At 49.7% G+C, this 21,912-nt stretch overlaps 1 protein-coding gene across 1 annotated transcript in view; it reads right to left on the bottom strand.

The window, feature by feature from the left end:
* The window catches only part of PTPRT (protein tyrosine phosphatase receptor type T), a 776,661-nt gene that overhangs the window by 268,580 nt on the left and 486,169 nt on the right, over positions 1-21,912 (bottom strand). The window contains 2 exon segments of the mRNA XM_087853941.1: positions 10,473-10,575; positions 11,934-12,135. Of these exon segments, the coding sequence (XP_087710067.1) occupies positions 10,473-10,575; positions 11,934-12,135 (305 nt within the window).

Here is a 21,912-nt window from a genome sequence, read left to right as displayed (position 1 = left end):
TTTCAAGATCACCTCTCTCACTGCCACCGAGAGGAGGCAACTCTCTGAGCAGCCGCAGGCAGCTGGAGCGAGCCTTGTGCAGAATGCTTTTTGGATGAGAGCAAACCTCCTTGGATTCTAACATGGCACAGATCCCTGCACTAGCTCAGAAGAACATCAATAGATCAGGCTACAGAGATGCACTTGATGGAGACTGACTTGAAAGTCTGACCTTTGGGCAGCTGCAGACAGAGAGACTGAGAACCATGCGTTATCAGCTGTGCAAGATCTGACACAAAGCAGTGATGCAAACTGTCACGGGGCCCAGAACACTGTGAGAAATAGAAGTCAGCAGAAAAAAAGTTGGAACAAAAATGAGACCTGGGAGAAGGCACCTTGCAGAATCACTGTTGCCCCTGCAAAGGGTTTCACCACTTCCCCAGCATTGGGAGGATTTGAGTTACAAAAATTACATCTACTAAGACAGCCTGCCCATCCTTAGTCTAGCCTCTTTGGTCCTTGAAATATTTGGCTTCAGTGACCTTCACCTTGAATCCACTACCATCCATCTACTACCACTGCCAACACAGAGACACCCGGAGCCGTATTAAACCATTGCAGGGCTCCATTACTAAAACCTCATCCTTGATCATTTTACTCTCTGAATGCCACTTCCTGTCTGACCAGCCTCTCCTGGCCTTGTACCTTCTGCACAGATTCCTCAACAGCATTGGGGCCACTTGGCCCCCCAAATCTGTTATCTGCACGTCTACCTCCATGGGCTTTTAAGATCGAGTCGGGACCATATGGCCCATTTTTAAGCACTTCTGATGACATTATCATCTTCCTTTTCCCATGGACCTGAATCAAGGTAGGTGTCTTTCTTCTTTTCTATGGTCAGAGCTGCTGGGAGCTCTTAGAGAAAACGGAACTACAAAACTTCAACCATCTCCTATTTAAAAAACCATTCTTTCTCTGGCTTTCATGTTTTAACTCTGCCCTGGTGTTTCTTCTACCTCTCTGGCCAGCCCTTCTCCATCTCCTGCACGGTTCCTTGATGGAACTTCACAGAGCTGTCCTGTTCTTCAGCTCTTCTCATGGATACTCTGCCTGGATAAGGTCATCAGCTCCTCCCATGCTTCAAATACCACTTGAATGTTAATGGTTCTCCAATCTAAAACCCCTGCTCTCATGCTTCTCTAGCCCTCCAACCTTCTGGAATTTAAATAGTCCCAATGGTAGGAGGTGAACATGACAACCACACTCTCTTCTCCCTCATGCCAATGACAGTCTGTTTCCATCTCTCCAGATGGCAGACGGTCCAAAATAGAACACTCTTTCGTTCTTCATGTTCCAGCAACTGCTCCTCCTGCTCCATTTAAAATATTCTTTCTGAAACACCTGTTTTTCCTCCTTGGTTTGAGCCTAAGGAATAAAATCCAGAATCCATCAACGCCGGAACCAATTCTTGGTAAGTTGGGTTGTTTGGGGGCCGATAAAAGGAAACCTACAATATAATTAGGGTGAGCTGAAGTGCATGTGAACCCACCTACATTATCTGGGGTCCACCCTTCCTCCCTTTTGTTTTCCTGCATGGTCTTTAGGATTGTGGCTTTGTGCCACACTCACCTACCTGACCCTGTCTCTTTGGTTAGTTTCAATGGTGGTGACATGTCCCTTTAAACATAGTTACGTGTGCCCTTAGTCGCCATATTTAGAGTATGGGACAGCCCCATCGGGAACAGCCCTGTGGTAGTATTTATCCCACTATGTCTTATTTCTGGTTGTCTCTTTTTGTATCTGGCTCCTCCTCTTCCCCAGTCTGGTGTGATGAAATCCCGGCATGTGGATAGACTTGGTGACAAACAGTATTACTTTCAGGGCTAAATCTTCTTGCAGTCTATGCCCATCCCTCCACCAAAGTGGGACACGTAGCACTCCTTGTCTTCGGCCCCAGCAAATGAGGCCTGGAGAGCTGGGAAACAAAGTGAAATAAATGATGTTTCGAGAAAGAGTATCTAAGTACAATTGCCATTTCCCATCTCTCCCAGTGTGGATGGGGACTCAGGAAACCCTCAGGCTGCCCCATGCTAATAAATCCTCGAAAATGTTGATTTCTCCTTCCTAATTGGACACCATCATGTATTCATATCTGAGAATCAGATGGTAATGATGCCAGTTTTGCTCACTGCAGCTCTGAGGGACCAGCAGAAGCCTTCTGTGATTGTTTTATGTGCTCCCCATCTGGGCTCCACGGTTATTAAAGGAATCCTGGAAAAAATCTGGCAATTTTTCCTCTTCCCTCCAACGTAGTGTCTTCTTTCTTTTAGAGTTGACTGGATCTCCAATTTGTACTGCTGCTCGTCACTGTGCATTTCAAAGTCGTAGTCTTAACTACTTGCCCCTGTCAAATGCAAACGGCTCGGGGGTTTCTCATCAGGGAGTAAAGAGAACTTTCAGGGGATATTAGAGACCACCCACCAAATTCCTCTGTCTCTGAGTACTCACACTGTCATACTCCTGGACCTCCATGCTGGAGCTGCCCCACCGTGTAGTTGGCCTGAAGCATCCCATGGAAGCAGGTCACAAGTCCTAGCTGACTTTGGAGGAGGTCCCTTGGAGGTCCCCGGCACTTGCCTGGACCACACATCAAATCCCAGCCCTATTCCTGCCCAGCTGGTTCCTAATCCATTAGGTACCCAGTCCACGTTCACTACCACGGGTATCTCCTGGATAATGTGTCCTCGCAGACTCTTCCTGCCCTCGGTGTTCCTTGGCTCAGAGAATGGCACCATCCTCCATCTCACTAATAAGCCAGAGCCTGGGAGTCACCCAGGATGGTGTCTTTTCCTTCCCATCCAACTGCCCACCCCATAGAGAAGCCATCACCAAAGCTGCCGCCCATTCTCCCTGCTCAAGGCCCTCTCTCCATCGCCACAACTGCTCAGCCTTGGATGGCCGTCCCTTCTCATCTGGAGAGCAACGTCTTCCAGCCCTTTCCCATCCAGCCTCATCAGGTGCCACTCACCCTCACATTTCTGCCCACTGCTGTCCTCCTGGCCTCCTTTTAGCTTTTCTAATCTCATCTCCTGACTCTCCAGCCTGGTGTGATCCCCTCTTAGGTGAAACAGTGAGACACAGAAGGAAGAAAAACCAGTAAGGTGTGCATTGTCGAGCTGGCTCCCCTTGCTGGCAACCCGGGCTCAATCCTAACGGAGATGTGTGAGGACCCACATGACATGCACGTTGAACTGGCCCATCCAGAGGACAGGAGGCTGGGCATGCCGGACTTCTGTCTGCTGTTGACATTCAATCCCGTGTGTTTCTGAGCTGTGTTGGCCTGCTCACACTAACAGAGGTCCGTAGGGCTTTGGAACAAGCCCTGAAGCCAAGAAGAAGAGAGGGAGGGTAGCTGGTGCTGGGGGAGGGTGGCTGGTGCTGGGGGTCCTGTCCCTCTGCATGGAACTGGCCAGCTCAGCCGCAGCTGAAATCGGAGGTGAGGTGGCCCCAGCCCAGTGAGAATCGGCTGCAAGTGCCAACATTCTGTGCCGTCAGTTAGCGTCTGTGGCAGCATTTGCACAGAGCTCTCTCTGCCATTAGGATGTCTGCATGTGGGCCTGCTTGCTCATTTCTGGATCTCCGGTGCTCAGCCCAATGTCTGGCACATGGCTGTTGGCTCTAATTCAAATGAGGTATTTACTGACTTAATGAATTGTGAAGGGAAAAACCTGACTCCTCTCCTGGGATCTGGTCTCGCCTCTCCCGCTTGGTTTTGATTTCAGGTCTCCAGTCTGGTCCCCCGTATTTATAAGGTCTCACTGAAGGAAGCTCATGTGGGGCCCCAGGCCCCTTCCTGAGGATGCTTTGGACCTGCTTTCCTTTGATTTCACAACGTATGATGGCCTCTCCTCCAAGTCGAGGGCACTGCTCTTAGCCCTTGATTTGCTGGCATTTCGGCAGTGGAGATGCCCCAGCCCCGTCTGCTTGATTTCGTGTTTCTGAAACGTGCTGAAATCTGAGGATGTGTCTGGAAGGAATGTTGTTTTGAGGATTTGGGGACACTCCCGGAGATCACTGCACATTCCCTGATGTGTCACACCCTCACCAGCGCCCTGCACGCAGATCTTCACGGTGTCCGAGCAGCAAACAGCAAACAGGCATCTGCTTACAGCAGGCCTCAGAGAAGCACCTTGCCCGAGGCTACTAGGGCAGGCAGCCACTCTCCATCAAGAGCTGGGCCACCTCCAGGAGCAAGTTGAACAAGGACCGGTTGCGCTTTACACGCTTTACCTTATTGGACCTTTAAACAATCTGTGACATGGGTATTCCCATGTTCCCAACAAGCAGCTTTAAGGTTAGAGAAATGAAGTAATTGGCCCAAGGCCACTCAGTGAGTCAACTCTGTAAGGCTGGATCTGATTCCAGAAGCCTCTGCTGTTCCAATGTATCCCAACTGGGAAGTGAGCTATGGCAGGAGGAGCCTAAGAGGTCAGGAGCTGGTAGAGATGGACACTACGAGTCCCTGACTGGGGAGCGGCCCGCGCAGAGTGGCCACGCAGAGGTGAGCCGATGCACCCTGCTGCAGGGTGGGGACTGGACGCGGGACGGGTAGAGAATGACGAGCTCGGCACAGAAAAGGGCAAGGCAAGGGCTCAACTGCTTAGAGGAGAACGAAATGTTTCAAGCACCTGTCAGGACAAAGTCCAAACCCAGAGTGAAGATTCTTTACCTGGCCCCCGCCTGTTCCTTTGCCTCCCCCCTCCTCTCTGGCCCAGGGCGCTGTGGGTCCCGCCACCACATGAACACACCATGGCTATGAATGACCTTGAAAGACTCTTTAAAGTACTTTAAAAAATTAAAAATCCAGTCCCTCAGTCACACTAGTCATATTTCAAGTGCTCAGTGGCCACGAGTGGTTGGAGGTGATGACCAGACAGCACAGACACGGGACATTTCCATCGCTGCTGACATTTCCACCGCCATCTACTGCGCAGTGGTCTTATGGATTCAGAGGCCGCTGAAGGCAGGGCCTGTGAACTGCACCTCCAGTCCCAGGACCTGACATCTACCCGGGGTGCAAAACAGACGTGCTGCCTCAGTCACTTGTGTTTCCGAGGACCTACTAAGTACCAGACACTGTCGCAGGGAAAGGGGATCCATCAGTGTCAAGCCTCAGGTTTGCCAGAGCTCACAGTCTAGTGAGGGGCAGGCAAGACAGAGAACCAAGGAAAAACTACTGGCAGGTGCGTAACACAATTAAAGAAAGAACGATGAAGGAAGCTCCCTGGGCCCTGTTGGGTAAACACTGGTAAAGGGGGCAGAGTGAAAGGGAATAAAACCAGAAGCGGGGGTCGTAGCCAGATTCGGATTGGCCTTGAATTCCACGCTAAGAAGCTTGAACCTCATGTGGTGGAAAGCCAGTGACCCATTTAAGAATTTTAGGGACCACTCCAGCAGTTCAATGGGGGATGGACTGAAGGAAGAGAAACTGATGGCAGGCAAACCAGCAAGACCACCGTGGCAGGTCAGGGGAGTGGGTGCAGCAGGGCAGAAAAAGAGCTAATCCCACAGCTGATGCTGGAGTGGGGTGTACAGGTCCCCATGACTGACGGGAGGAGAGGGAGAGCAGGGGGAGGGAAGGACGTCTCCAAAGAAGCCAGCTGGGGATCTGGGGTGGCAGGTCTGCTACAGAATCTGGGGCTCTGCCTCAGGGACTGCATTATGGGTGATAAATTCACGGCCAAGTTACTTTCTTATGAAGGTTACCACAGATACATCAGTGTGACAGGTGGGGCGTGGGGGAAGAAGGTTTGGCGGGTTCGAGTTGGAGCTGAATATTAGATTCTAGTCACTATTTGATTGATCTTTTAAGCAATTCTGGGATTCTGTCACTTAAAAACCAATAAATCTTTGAAGGCCTGGGGAAAGCAATGCAAAAGCAATAAATCTCCATTGCGGAGTATTAGAAAAATAGGCCAAGCTTCCGGGGTGGTTTGGATGGAGGGATGGGGGTGCGGGAGCCCCACAAGACAGTCCGCCCCTCTCCTCCTCACCTCCCTGCAAGCTCAGTTCTACCAGACAGAGCCGGACCCCTGGGGCTTCCCAGGGGTAGCAAGGAGCAGAGCAGGGTCTGGGGTCTGGCTGAGCCAGGGCCGGAACACTGCTGGCAGAAGGCAGAAGATAGCTGCATGGGCGGGGCCTGCAGCAGAGGCTCAGGAGTGAGGCTGCGGCAGAACGGCCTGCACCACTCAGGGACGTGCTGGGGTTCACAAGGTATGAGCTGGGCCTGGACCGTCCTGGGCTGCAGGACCCCTGTAAAGTCACCTTGGCTGCCCTGAATTCCCTAGTCAATGGAAGCTCAGTCCACAACAGCTCCACCAAAAGGTTACCGAGTCCTCACCTGACATCCGGGCACAGAGAACACAGAACCTCCTAGGGGAGCAATGAACTCAGAAGCAGGAAGCGAGGTCCACGCACTGGCTCCATGGAGAATGAGCTCCATGACCTTGGGCCAACCACTTAGCATCTTAGATTTCTGCTCCCTTCTCTGATAAAGAGGTGGTACTCTTCCCGCCTCCTCAGCTGACTCACTGGGTAAGCGATAATCACGTGATACAGCGGAATTTAAGGAGCTATCAACCAGAAAATATGATTCCAAGCATCCATGACCCAATCCATCCAGTGGCCTCACTGTGTGCTATGGTTAGAGAGCCTTCACTGTCTTCTTGATGCCCGTGCTTCCCCGACCTGCGGGACTCCTCACTGGCCTGCTTCTCAGGGTTGTGCCCATCCCTCTGGCCAGTTCAGTTCTCTCCATCAATACTCTGTCCCCACAGGCTTCACAGTATCTTTTTGTGCCAGTTTCAGTACTGTGTCTGCTTACCTGTTCCATATCCTGCCTCCCTCCCTGTTCGCATACACACTGGCTGGATGCTTAGCCTCAAGAGCACAGGTGTGTATCTACCTTGTGTCCTACTCTATCCCCACTGCTTGGCTCAGTTCCTGGGACATAGCAAGGGCCCAATAAATGTATGCTGAATGACCTAATGGTCCACTGTCTCCCAGATGGGCATCCTCGTGCCTAGAGTCAAGGTGAAAGAGGGTTGAGGTAACTGAAATCTTCTGTGATATTGCCGCTGCTGTCATTGCCGTTGACCTGGAAGTCACGGGGGGGGGGGGGCACTTGTTAGTCTCCTTCCCGTCTTGGCAAATGCCCAAGCAACTGTCAGAAAATAATTCCCGAAACTGAGCGAATACCCACCCTCAGTGATCCAGAGCCTTGGGAAGAAAAAGCAGCCAGACGTTTCCAGACACCAAGCATTGCCCCTTTGAGCAGTGACATTTAATTTTTTTTTTTTTTCCAATGGAAATGTCACCAAAATATGTCATGCACAACTTTCTCCTTGGGAAGTAGTGTGAAATGAGCACTGACTTAGGGTCAGCTGAACTGAGTTTAAATTCTGCCTGTACCACTGCTTGTCTCATGGCCGGGGTCAACTTACTTGGCTTCTATTTATCTCAGGTTCCGTATCTGCAAAATGGGGAGACTATTATTGCACTGTTGTGAGGATACAGATAGTTGATGTATGGCGACAGGCACGCAGCGAGGGCTTACTCGTTACGTGGAAACTAGCAGGCTCTTTTCACTTGAAGATGCAGAACGTACTGCTACATTTTTAGTTGAACCAGAACAGCTAACGAACACCCACGGCTTTGAGGGGCTGCAGGGGCCCCAGCAGGTACACCTCCCTGTTTGCTGAGTCCTCTGCAATTGTTTCATAGACTCGCCCTGTTTTTTTGCTCCCTGCTCACTGTCATTTCTCACTGCTACTGGGGCATTTCCTTTCCCACCTCCTAATTTCCTGCAGTCTTAGGATGCAATGAGCTTATTAAACAGATGTGCAAACTGAGGGCACGCAGGCTCAGAGGGAAAGTGTAAGGGGCCCCTCTTTGGGCAGCACTGGGAAAGGTTCCCCAGGAACATTGGTTTGGGCTGCTCAGAGGACCCCTTTGCTGGTCTCTGAAGTTGGGAAGGCCTGGTTGTAAGTCCCATCTCATCACTTACTGGCTCTGTGACCATGAGCTTTTAGTTTCCTCATTTCTAACAGGGATATAATAATATGAATAGGTCAGTCAAGGTTAAATTCTTGGAACATAACAGTTGCCCAATAAAACACAGTGATAATTACTCCTATCTGTGTTCAACTGGGCTTGAAGAGTTTTCAGAGGCTCACAGATATATAATCTGATTCATCTTGAGGATGGGACCCTGGATCCTCTGTAGAAAAATTAACTTTATCCTGCCACTGGGCAAGACCAAGCTTGACTATTTCTCAGTATAACTTTTTTCTTAAAAGAGGTTTTTCTGCAACTTTGTGCTGGAATGAAGTTAGGGTCTCCTAGGTAAAATACAAACAAACAACAAAAAGAAACAAACAAAAAAAACCCACAAAGCCCTTACTTCCCCACCATGGACTTAGGATCTCAGAAAGCTCTGGAAATTTGAACAGGAAGGAAGTGGGCAACACTGTGACCCTATAGTGAGGGTAGATTTTCAAAACACCATTCTGAATAGAGCTTCCTAAGTGCCACAGAGAAGAAGCAAAGCTAACGAAGGAACTAACTCTCGAAGGTCTGCCTTGCTTTGGGCACTTCCATAATTTACTCAGCCCCTGCGAAACAGCTACCATCCATGCTTTCCTGATAAAGAAAACTGAGTGTCTTGCCCAAAGCTACACAACAGTGTTGGAGCAGGGTCTGAATCCAGGTTGGCTGTCACCAAAGTCACATCCTCCCCATCACCCCACACAGCAGCCAGCAGTCGGCTGCAAGCTAGAGAGAATCCACACCTGCTGGGAGCCGCGCAGTGGCGTGCCAGCTGATGAGGTCCCCTTGCTGATCTGTTGGCTTGCAGTAATGCAAGGGGACACCTGGGGCTCCAATATAAAGGTCATAGGCTTTCGGTGAGATCTGGCCTGTGCACCCCGGTCAGCTGCTAACTTGCTGTGCAATGTTGGGCCAGCTGTTCTTTTTTCCCTGGACCATACTCTTATCACCTGAGAGGCTCTCTAAGATTTTGAAATAGTGACCAGTGCTGCTGTAGGAGAGGTTAAGAGCTTGGAAAGGGAGAGAGGCATTGGTGGCCCAAGGGGAACACATGATTTGGCACCTGGAGGACCTGCATTCGAGTGCAGCTTTCCTACCGACTTCTGTGTGCTCCTGGGCATTTCCGAGCCTCGGTACCTTCACATGAAAATGAGGACAATCACTTATAGAATGTACCCAGAGAGTAAAATCCGTGTACAGAGAGAAGTGAAGGACCACGTTGCATGAGGGTAGCAGGAAGAAAAGCAGTAAGTCAGGTAATGATTCACCTGACGGAAGATCCACCGTCTGCTCTGGCTCTTCACAGGTAGGATGGTCCCGGAACAACCCACATGGAGAATATAAGGCAAAAGGTCTATCGTCAGGAGCTCCACAGGCACTACACACGCCTGCTGCAAGGCCTGACTTAGAATCGAACACTGCTCGAAACCTGTAGAATACATGGCAACTTCCAAATTGCAGGCCGTTGATTCTATTTCCTCTGCCACCTACACTTTCTGGGTAGAGCTGGATCCAGGTTGGAAAACAGAGAACTAGACCATCTCCATAGCCTCCGTCCTGGCTGGTCTCCCAGCCTCCAGTATCATACAAGTGATACCGCATGGAGCTATCCAGTGGCTCCCCAAGACCCCTCAAAGAAGCTGGAGCTTCTCACACATGGTCCCCATTCTTACCTGACCGCTCCTGCCTCGACCTTTATGCTAAAGCAAAATCCAGAGCCTTGGGTTAACTACTCCTGGTTGCTCCGCATGATACCACGCTGCTTCTCCCCTTCATGCCTTGCTCATGCTGGACCCTCTTCTACTTTGGCAAAATCTTACATAACATTTAAAATACAGCTCAGTGTCACTTGAGAATGTCAGCTGGGAATGTCTTCCCTGAACTCTCATAACGACCTATGTATATCTCCATAAGCACACACTGTTTCATAATTATGTTCTCATGTTTCTTGCTTCCCAACTCAGGTGTGACTTTCTTTAGAAAATGACTTCTTCATGGCTAGTTCACTACTGTCTCCCAATTAGTTAAATAGTGCCTGGTCCTGAGTGAGTGCCCAATAAATGTTTGCTGAAGGAATGAATAAATGAACCGTTTTGATCCCTTGTGCCCCACCCATTCCTGGCATATAAGACGCTCAGTGCATGCTTGGTGAACTGAGCTGAGTCTTTTTTTTTTTTTTTTTTTTTGAGTAGGTTCCATGCCCAGCATGGCGCCCAACAAGGGGCTTGAGCTCATGACTCTTGAGATCAAGACCTGAGCTGAGATCAGAAGTCAGATGCTTCATGGACTGAACCCCCCAGGTGCCTCCGACCTGAGCCAATCTGAAAGCTGTTGCCCTGGGGCAAAGTATAGTGGCTGGCAAAGTCCAAGGGAAGAACCCTCCTCACCTGACAGGGGCTCCCCGTGACTGAGCGGGCTTCAGCATCACCGTGATGGTCGTGTCCGTTTCATTCAGTGGGGTGTCTGTGTCATATTCAGGCATCGACGGAGCTGGGCAGAGAGCAGAGAGAGGAGGGCACTCAGCACAGGGCCCAAACCCAGCTCACCACCTCCCCCTGCGCCCATCCCTAAAGATACCCAGGATGACCAGTAGGGGGCCATGAGGGAAAGGGTTGGGTGAGAGTCACATGGTGTCCCATGCTTCCGGTAGAGCCTGCTCTCCTTCCCACCTGCCCACGGGTCCCTCCCAGGTGCACAGGAGTCTGGGGAAGGATGGCCATGAGGTGGTCGGCAGCCCTCAGGAATCAAAAAGTTCCACACCAAATAAACAGATAAATGCAGGAAGTCTAAGTACTTAACAAAGACATGGAGGCAGAGCGACCTTGTTCAACATATTTGAAATGCAAATTACAACAGTGATGGAACTAGTTCTTTTTTTTTTTTTTTCCTTGAGACCCTCCCTTCTCTCAGCCCCAACTGATAGGAGTACGAAAATCTAATCCCGCGGGAAGGTAATCTAGCCATTTGTATTAAGAGCTATTAAAACCCACATCCCTTTTAATTCAGTATTTCAATTTCTGGAATTTAATCCTAAAGTTATAATCCAAACCAAGGAATTAAACCTTATTCTGTAACATGTTTATTGAAACGTTATGTTATAAAAACATGGAAACAGCAAATATATCCAACCACAGGGGAATGTTTAATTAAATTACGTCCATCCACTTGACAGAACATTATCATGAAAGCAATGTACCAACATGGAAAACGCTTATGGTATAAAGATAATGAAAACATTAAGCTGCAAAACCACTGTGGGTATCTATGCAAAATATGAATGTATGCAGGTCAGAATTGCATAGGTATTCTCAAAAAATGTAAATTCTAAAATGGGATCCAAGATAATTCTGTGTTGATGCTGTCTGGTGGTGGAGGGGGCCCTCCCAGGGACAGCAGGTGAAATCTCAGACCTCCGTGGCTTTGTAATATTCATTCATTCATCCATCCATCCATTCATTCATTCATTCATTCGCAGACATTTCATGAGAAGCTGTACAGTGCCCTGTACTGCCAAAAGGAATATTGCTGAAATCACATTTTTACAAACCAATTTGTATGAGAAAAAAATGTACTATTTAATGCAATTGTGTGGCAAATTATTTGGTGAATCACTCAGCATTCCCACTGGTCTAGTCTAATTAGTATGTTTTTTACACTTTAGGAAGTTCGTGGATTCGGTTTCTTCACAAGACTACAAGGCTAACACATTAGGGACCGCATCGTCCTAATTGCTCCAATACCACGAGGTGACAGCTGGCTCTGCCCCTTTTTGCTCCCAGGAAAACTAGGAATGGGGGAAAAAAACAGAATACCTTTCTTCCCTTTCCCCTTTCTATTAAGAGAGATACCTGAAATTTTGGTGGCAATCCTAGTGGTGACTGGGGGCCCGAAGCCCTTTGCTGTACTGGCCTTGATGGTGAAGGAGTAGGTGGTCCCTGGGTACAGGCCCACAAAGAGGTGGTGGGTTTCATTCCGGAGCTTGAAGACTTTCCCCCGCTGGCTGGACAGGTCGGCACTCGGGTCCAGTGAGCCAACAGCCTTGTAGTTGATCTGTAGGACAAGCCAGCAAACAAACAAGTAAATACCTCACTCAGGAAGTGAGATGGAGCTCATCCAGGGGAACATCAGGAGAGGAAAGGAGAAGGAGGCATGTGGGCTTGAACAGCACGTACTGCTGTGACTGTCCACCCTACATACTACCCCAGCCTCAAATACTCCACTGTGGATACACGGGAGCACTGCTGCCCAACAGAAACAGAATGTGAGCCATACACACGCTTTCAGCCTTCTAGTGGCCACATGAAAAGAGAAGAAAGTAAAAAAGAAAGGAAAATTGATTTTAATAATATATTTTGTTGAACCCAATATTTGCAATGTATTATCATTTCAACCTATAATCAACCTAAAAATTTAATGCAGTATTTTATATTCTGCTACTCATATTAGGTCTTAGAAATCTAGTATGCAGTTTGCTCTTATGGCACATCTCCATTTGGACTAGCCACATTTCAAAAGCTCAGGAGCCGCGTGTGGCCCTGTGGCTGCCATACTGGACAACGCCAAGAGCAGTGTTTATGCATGGCGTCTGATAAGAATGGTTTGGAAGGCTAATTAAAAAGGCAGCTCCCTCCCGTGTTCCTTACTCCACGTGGCGCTCTCTGGTGATTTCTCACGCATTATCTTGTTCCTCTTCCCCAAACCTTGGGGCATCAGGACACTTACTCTCATTTTCATGTTGGAGACACTGAAGCTCAAGGGGAAGTAACTTGCATGAAATCAGCACTTTCCAAACCCTCTACGGTGAAGGCCTAGTTTTGTGTTTCTCAATACACTGCTGACCCATGTGAGTTTGGTCATAGCCAAACTGGTTCCCACTCTACAAGGACACCCGTCCACTTGTCACACACCTGGGTGTTGCAGCAATGTCAAGGTACTATGAGAGTTTCTAAGCGCTCACTCTCCATTTCTGCACTTACCCTGCTGTGAAAGTAAGCAAACAGGTGGCATCCCAGCACCAGCCCCCACAGATCACATTTTGAGTGCCACCTTCCTAAATCACACAGTTGTTAAAGTGACAAACACAGGATCGTTTGTTTCATCTAGTTTGTTCTATTAAAAATGTTTTATTAGAGTATAACATACGTATAGAACACTATACAGTTCAATGAATTCTTACTAAACGGACAAAGGCCGATAACTCAGCACAGAGTCTAGAGACAGAATATCACCGGAACCAAGACGTAGCCTGCGTGCCCCCTTCCATTTCCTCCCCGCCCCGCCTCAGCAAGGATAACCTCTATCCTGACTTCTAACAGCACTGACTAGTGTTGCCTGGTCTTGTACTTTATATAAATGGAACCATACAGGGTGTACTCTTGCGTGTCTGGCTTCTTTCAGTCCATATTACATTGGTGAGATTCATGCAGGCTGTCATGTGTCACTAGACATCACGCATTCTCATGGTTACGCAGTGTTCTGCCACCGACATGAGTAAACCCAGGTCTGCAGGATCTGAGCGCTGCGCTCCTTCATCTGTAAGGAGCTGCCTGGCTTGGAGACGACACATCATTACCTAAAGAATGCATTCATCCCTTCACTCATCCACTTATTTGCTCCTTCACCCACGTTTCCTGCGCAGGCCTGTATTCCGGGACCGGCGCTGTGTTCTGCTGGGTACAGCCCAGTGAATGTAGGCTTGACCCCGTACCCCGGTGTCTTCCATCCCAGACTGAGGTAAGGCAACGGCACAGTCACCTAACATCACCCTGTCTTCTGTCAAGAATGTCTCAGACTTGCCGGGAAGACCAAGCCCAGTCCGAAACAGGAACACACCAATTTTACACCCAAAATAAGCAGGTTGCTGTTTCTGGCAGCACTAGACGTTTTGGACACGGAGGTAACTTCTCTGTCCTCCGTCCTGCGGTAGCAGTATAGTAATTGACATCACCGGCCCAGGACCAAGGCCAGACTACTTGGAACAGAGCAAACCCTGGAGGAGAAACACGCAGAGCAGAAGGATTTGGGCACTCTGCCAGCAGAGCTCCCGGCCAGGGGCACCTGTGCCACAGGTCCTTGGTGAGCCTGTCCCCAGCTTTCCCTCTGGTCACCTCTGCCTCCTCCATGCTTCTCGGAGGGAAGCACTGCAAACACCTGCCTCTCTGTGCGTGAGGACTGTTCTGAGGCGGGGGGCACTCGCAGGAAGTTCTGGGTAGTCAGCACCCCCAGTGACCAGACTAATGGTAGTTGACGCACACGTTCCCTGGGCTCCTCCCATGTGACGCCCCCTGCAGCATCCTAGGGGACTTCCTGGAGGGATTCCATTCCGATTGCCTCCAGAGGTAGCTGGCTGGGAAACACAGCCATCACTGGCTACCTTCCTTTCGCTTCTCCACTCCGCTTCTCAGTAATCCACTCGTATTCGAATCTGTGTCTCGGGGTCCCCAAACTAAGACAGTGTGCTCATGGAGGTTTCTCAGGGGAGAAGTGAGCTGACACGTGAGGATAACAGAGTCAGGGCAGAGGTGAGAGCATTCTAGGTTCCCGGCAGTCGGAACTGTCTGGGCGGAGGCCTGGGGTGGGAACAGGCTTGGGAGGACTGAGGAGAGCCCAGTGTGACCAGAGGGTGCTGAGCAAATGGGGGAAGCTGAGCCCCCAGTGTGCAGCTGGATTCCGGTTTTCCGGTGGCCCAAGAACAGAGACATCCAGAGAGCTCTGCCGGGTGGCAGCCAACCCCAGTCCACCAGGTGCTCACGCATCCTTTTGAAATTCCGCCCCTGTCCCCCTGCCTGGGCTGGTGGCAACCACGCTGATATACAGACACTGGGAGGTAAAACTCATGCCTTATTTACTAGCCAATTCCTTTCCTGCGCTCCAAATTCAATCCAAAGCGACTCAATTTCCACCGAGCTGTCAATATAATATACCGTGCTCCCCTGCTCTCCTAACCTTTCCTGGTATTACAGGATCCTCACTTACTTGTAATGAAACACTATGAATAAATCAATGTATGTTAATATAGCGTGTCTTCAATTTTTTATGAAGGGCTTCACCAAATCTAATTCCCACTGCTTTGTCAGAAACAGTCTTTGAAAAATTTAACTTGCAAGTTTTACGAAGTTAGTGGGGGACTGGGCCGGGGAGGGAAAGGCAGGAGGTGAGAAAAATGGAATGGGATGGAGCTGTGGCCATAAAATGCATAATGCAATGTGAATCTTTGGAACTGGAGGAAGAGCGAGACTTGTCAGAATAGCAAACATAAAATAAAGAGTTAGTGGGGGAAAGGGTGCTGAGCTGCCCGTCAACCCGGGTCTCTCTTGATCACTGTCAGTGAGATTCCCAGCCAGAAGCCAGAGTGAGCACTTCATCAGGAGAATCCAGTCATATCACCCCTTAGAATCAAAAAGGCAGTGGTTTCCCATTGCTCTTGGGATTAAGACACACTCCCCCTGCATGAGCTGGCCTCCCATGCCCTCCCTCTTGTGTCCAAGGCTCTACTCCAGTGTCTAAAAAGAGCTAAGGTTCCTCTGGCCACAGGTCCTTTGCACCGACTATTCTGTCAGCTCAGAACACTTATTCCCTTCCCATGCCTTCCTTTTACCTAATTAATGACTCCTCATCTTTAGATCTCACTTAAATGACACTTTAACAAATGGATGGTCACCAGAGGGGAGGCGGGTGGGAGGATGGGTGAAACAGGTGAAGGGGATTAGAGGACACTTATCATGATGAGCACTGAGTAATGTATAGAAATACTGAATCACTGTATTGTCCACCTGGAACATGTAACACTGTATGTTAACTATACTGAAATTAAAAAATAAAATAAACAAAAGGCACCCTCCCCCAGCAAATGACACTTTTCATGAGTGCCTTCTCTGACTCTCCGGTCCTCCTATTTTATGTTCCCAGAAGAACATCTCTTTCCTTTGAACCACTAACTTTAGAGTGAGCCATGCAACTGTTTCCTTCATGAGTCCCTTTTCCACTAACCCAAGGGTTGAAAAAGAGAAGCCTGGAAGCCAAACGTGTCTCATCATGTGTGTTGGTACATAAAAGTTTGCTGGAACACAGCCGCGCCGTTCAGTTACGGATCGCGGTGGCTGTTTCCACACTACAAGGGGGGGAATTAAGTGCTCATGGCAGAGAGACGATAGCCCATACAGTGTAAAACATTTACTCTCTGCTACTTCATAGAAAAAGTCTGCTGACCCCTGAAGTAGACTTTAAGCTCCACAAGGGCAACCATCTTATCTGGATTTTGTTCCCCATTGCTTCCCCTTGCATGTATAAATGATCAAACTAGCTGCCTGGTTTGAGCAACTTGCTTCACTTCTCTGAGCCTAGGGTTCTTTGAGGTTAAATAATCATTTGAATTTCACTTTCTGACTCACGTTGCAGAGTGACCCCTGCCTCTTCACTCCTGGGAGGCAGCCTCTTAGAGCAGCAGTGAGGCTCCAGGGGGGGTCCACGAGCAACTTCTGCCTTTGCATCAAGGGTCTGGCTGCCATGGGTCACGGGTCACCTTGTGAAGAACAAGCAGCCCTTCTAGCCGGGGCTGCAGAGGACCGGGCAAGAGAGGCAGGAAGAACAGAAGTAAATGCTCTCCCTCGAAGAGCCCCACCAGGAAGGACCTGTTTGTTTCTTAAACACGCTCAGGTTGCGCCGTGCTGTGGTCCAGGTACCGGGCTGGGTAACGGGGTAAATTCAGACAGAGCAGCTGACGAGATTCTGGTCCTGAGAATGAGATGCTACATGGCGGAGGGGCCGTGAGATAGAGTAGGGGTGAGGGAAGTGGTCAGGATGCAGAAGCAGGGGGTTGGAAGACACAATCACGATAAAAACATAATTTGGGGGCACTCACTATATGCCAGGCACTGTGAGGGGGCCTCACATAAAAACCATCTCATTTAATCCTCCAAAAAATGGTATGGGTCCTTTATGGTCATTGCCACTCCTTAGCTGAGGATACTGAGGTCAAGAGAGGTGACAAATCAGAGCCAGTGTGAGGGAAGCTTTGTGTGCCAGTGGGCACTGTGCTAGGACAGATGGGAACCCACAGGTCGTGACGCGTTCTCTGCTGCCTCTACTTCCCCATGGTCTCATCTCAGCTGGTGCATGAATGTGGGTGCCATGATGCGGCAAGAACTTGGAGAAGTCACTTAGAACACATGGGGACGTCCTGGAAGGACCAGAGCGCAGTTCAAAGAGCTCACTCCCAGCTAGATGGCCCCAAGTGGAGGAAACCCATACAGCTCTGTTGGCAGGAGTGTTAGTATAAAGTGGGTCAAGACCTGCCTGCCTACCACGTGATGCTCCAGAATCATCCTGCAGAGCTTAGCGCCCTCCCCTCTCGTTACACCCCTGCTGTCTTTGTCCTAAACCTCTAGGGGGAGGGGGGAGTCAGCACCCTATGTGAGGCACCCCATCTATTCCTGACTTTCTCCACATGTCTTCCAGCCCATACTCTGGAGTCTCACCCTAGCAGAGCTCTAACAAGGCTACCAACATGGTCGGTTTGTTAAAAAAAAAAAAAAAAGGTTAAATTAATTTTATTTTTCTTTAAACTCAAAACAAACGGTTGAAATACTTTCTCCTTTTTTGGACCCAATGCAAAAGTATTTACAGGCACGGTCTTGGCCATCTTGGTGACCTTCAAGGTAAACACACAAGAGACCGATTCAAGGTCATCTCTTCTTGTCAGAAGTGTTAGTGTTGTCTTTTTGGTTTCCTGAAAATTAAAAAATCAAATGCGAGCACGTTTCTTCTGCACAGTGTGGACGCACAGATGGCTGGAATGCACATACCAGTGACTTCTTGGCCACGGGGCCCTGCTTTTTCCTAGAGAGTGGGGGGCTATAACAACAGCAGGAAAATGATTATGACCGACACGCGTCCGGCTGCTCCTGGTGTTTCTAACCCGGTTCCTGACTTTGGGGACAAACAGAGGCACTGACGGATACTGCAAGGAACCAAGTCCTTGAGGAACACAGATTTGGGAGTGACCAGTTCTGCCAGAGAGAGTGCAGACAGCCTCCCAGAGAAGCTGCCAGAGTGTGGGGCTGGGGCCATGGTCCTCGGCCCAGACTCCAGAGCACAGAATGCCCTTGAAGACCTTTTAAAAAGTATCAACACCTGCACCCTACCCGAACTAACTGAATCAAATGCTCTGGACACAAAGACCTTGGCATCGGCACTGTTTTAAATTTCTCTGGGAGATTAGATAGGGCAGCCGGGGCTGAGAGTGGTAGAGCTGTGGGCGGTGCCAAGGAAAGGAGTCCTCAAAGGGCATGCTGGAAGGAAGGGGGCTCACCTAGGAGCACCACAGTGGTAATGGCTGCAGGCAGGACTGCGGGTGAATGCTGAGTTCGGTGGACCCCATGGAGGAGGAATGACCTGTCTGTACAGCCCTGTCTCCCCCCAGAGTTACTAGCTACCGCTGGGGTTTCACCAGCAAAACACAGACTTCTGGCATTCCTCCCCCCGGGAGGGGGACCCTGACCCCGCTCTCCTTGAGTGTGGGCTGGACTTACTGACTCACGTTAGAGAGACCTAGGATGAAAGGGGGATTATAGTAGCTTAAAGTGGAGAGACCTGGCTGACACCACCTTAACCAAGCGATCGAGGTCAACACTGCCAATGATCAGCCATATATTGACCTCAACAGCTCGTATGATGTGACGAGAAGGGTACATGCCCTCTGTGGTCTTTTTCCCCAGAATCTCAGCCCATCAATTAAAAAACAAAAAACAAAACAAACAAAAAAACCATCAGGGGCTCATGGGTGGCTCAGTCGACTAAGCCTCTGCCTCCAGCTTGGGTCATGATCTGGGGGTCCTGGGATGGAGTCCCTCACCGGGCTCCCTGCTCACCAGGCAGCCTGTTTCTCTCTCTCCCTCTGTTCCTCCCTTCTCTGCTTGTGCTCTCCCTTGCTATCCTTCTCTCTCAAATAAATAAATAAAATCTTTTAAAAAAAAATACACATCAGACCAACCCAGACTCAAGGCTGGTCAGCACTCTTAAAAAACGTCAAGGTCATAAAGAAAAGGAAAGACTGAGACACTGTCACAGAGGGGAAGGGGAGGAGACGTGACATCTAAATGCTACGTGGGAACCTGGAAGGGGGGAAAAGGACACCTGTGGAAAAACTCAGGCAGTCTGAGAAAAAAGTCTGAGGTCTAGTCAGTAGCAAGGCACTGACGTGAATTCTCAGTTGGGATGAATACACCGTGGCTACGTGAGACGTTGTGTGAAGGATACAGAACTCTCTGCACCATTTTTGCAACTTCTCTGTAAATTTAGAATTACTTTAAAATAAAATGTTTACAACAACAACAAAAAGTGGAGTGCTGGGTTTGGCACCTGGGAGGTCTTTGTGGCTGTGGAATAGAATGTACGAAAAGTATTCACTGAGCCCTCGCCTTGGCCCAGTGCTAAGCCCCGGGGAACCTTCAGAAACATACAGTCCAGTCAGGGAGACAGGCACACCCACAGGAATGAGTGGCAAAGGCACAGAAGGATTACTGCTCTGAAGGAAGGGAGGCTCTTCTCGGGAGCATATAATAGAGAAGGTTTCTGGGGCCAGGGAGTCTTCCCCAGAGAGCGTGAAGGTGTTAACCAGGTGAAGGAGGGCGAGAGAGGGCTGGGAGACGGGAGAAGGGAGGAAGTGGAGACTGCAGAGATGCTCTTGGGTAGGAAGACTGCTGGCCTAGGTAGTGCTTTTGCGGAAACTAGAAAAAGGCAACTCTCCAGGCAGGTGCAGGCACCCTCCCTCCCAGCCCCTGGCACATCAGTGAGCTGAGGGTGCCTCTGTGACAAGAACAAGATAGACCCTTCTTCATGCCCATAGTCCTCCTGACAAATACAGTCCAGTGCTTTGTGGATTTCATCCTCTTAGTCATGTCTTTGTGCAGTGCACAAACTATACAACAGAACATGACAGCCCTGCTCTGAGGTTGGTCATTGGGAGGCTGTATGTGAATACTCAAACATTTAGATTTTATCTTGAGGGTACTGAAGGGGAGGGTATGCTATCAAAAGAGACACAGGGTCATACCCTAATTTAAGTACAGTGCTACTGAAATTGTGGTCCACAGGCAAGATAGTGTCAGCATCACCTGGGAGCTTGTAAGAGATGCAGATTCACGGGCCTATCCCAGACCTACTGATCAAAATGTCCAGGTTGGGGCCCAGAAGTCCGTTTTCACACATTCTCCAGGTGACTCTCCGGCATGCTGAATTTGAAGAGGAGCATTTCCTGGCAAGGGGAAGAAGGACTGAACTGACAGGAGGAGCGGGGCCCTTCTAGAGGGTCTGGTTCTCATCCCGATGACAGGTGACACAGAAGGCCTGGTTTAGACTGGAAGCTGAGGGGATGGAGAAAGGAGGGAATTCAAGAGCTGCTGAATCCTGTCTGGGGAAGGATGAGATCCCAGACACGTGGGAAAAAGAAGGAGCCAACAGCTGGCACCAGGCCTGAAGACGGATGAGACGTCTAAGGCCGGACACTGATGGGGAGATCTGTGAGAGTCCACTAGCCTCGGCCTTCTGATGCCGCTGATATTCAGGAATGGGAAGAGTAGGGGAAGGAAGACCGTGGATCTCAGTCTTTGGAGAATCTACGCTGGAACCCAGAACCACCACTTACCGAGCTGAGCGCCTAGGATGTATTTTGTAACCTCATCGGCCAAAGCGCTCCGCTAACATTTGCCAAGGCCTGCCAGGCTTCTCTGGTTCCCAGGGTCAGAGGCCCAGACTGGGCTTTGGTTTGCCCTGCCAGAACCTTGCCTGAGCTGCACTCCTTCCCCAGAGCTGCCAGCACAGGGACCGAGGCCTGCAGTGGCCGGGCAGGTCAGGGCTGCCACCGCCCTGCAGGGCGCTTGTCCTAGTCTTTGTGCATTCCCTCAGCTGCCACAGATCAAAGAGTGTTGCAGGAGGGAAGCTGGCTTGTTTGCCCACATGGCTTTTACTGATTTCCAATCAATATCCCGTTCACTGACTGTGGCTGGCTTCCTGGTGGCTCCGGGATCAAACGCAAGGAGGAAGCAAGCTCAGAATCCAGTTGGCCCAGGGTCATTAATCTTTACCCCCCAGCAACCCAAGCTGCAAAGTTGGCCTGCAGGTGGTAATAACAAGAACTAACATTTATTGAGCACTTACCTTGGGCACCTCCCTCCCTTCCCTAAATCACCGCCTTGGCCTTCAGCTCCTGGACAGACTTCAGGGGAGTATGCTCCTGTCCGCCCCCCCCCCCCCCCGCCAAAGCACCAGAGCCCCTCCAATCCTTTCCCCAGGGCTTCTCAGTGTCCTCCTCTCCCCTCCTCCAGCTTCCCCACATGGGAGGAATATTCTGACAGTACTCTGTCAGACTGCTCTGAATTTCAAAGATGCAGTCAGTGAGATTCCTACAACAGAGCCACCAACTCAGAGGGCTCTAAATTCTTTCTTCCTAAACTGTCATAATGCAGCTTAATAACATGAAGCTTGAACCTCCTTTCAGCTTTTAATCTCATGCTGCGGTGCCCTGGGTGCTATGATTTTGTTATTTTCACAGAAACCTTCTTGCTTAATGAGTCTGTCTAGTGATATTCCCAATTGCTTTTAGTCTGCATTGCAATATTTCCTGGGTTTCTAGATGTAAGCTGCTTGCCTTCCAACTTCACACTCAGCTGATTTCTGTTCTGCTGAGTTTAACCTGGTTAAGTTGCTAAATTGCGTGACCAATTCCTCTCCAGTTTGCTTTGGGCATGGAGACGTGAGAGCAGTCGAATAATCCCTTGACCCTGCTCCCCGGGACCTTGCAGCGCTGCCTATGGGCTATCTGGCAGAGAC

Source organism: Ursus americanus, chromosome 22, assembly GCF_024610735.1.
Source record: "Ursus americanus isolate L20-20 chromosome 22, mUrsAme1.1.p, whole genome shotgun sequence".
In the NCBI taxonomy this organism is placed as follows: domain Eukaryota; kingdom Metazoa; phylum Chordata; class Mammalia; order Carnivora; family Ursidae; genus Ursus; species Ursus americanus.
The sequence above is the reverse complement of the archived record's forward strand: the minus strand, read 5'-3'. Positions and strand labels throughout refer to the sequence as shown.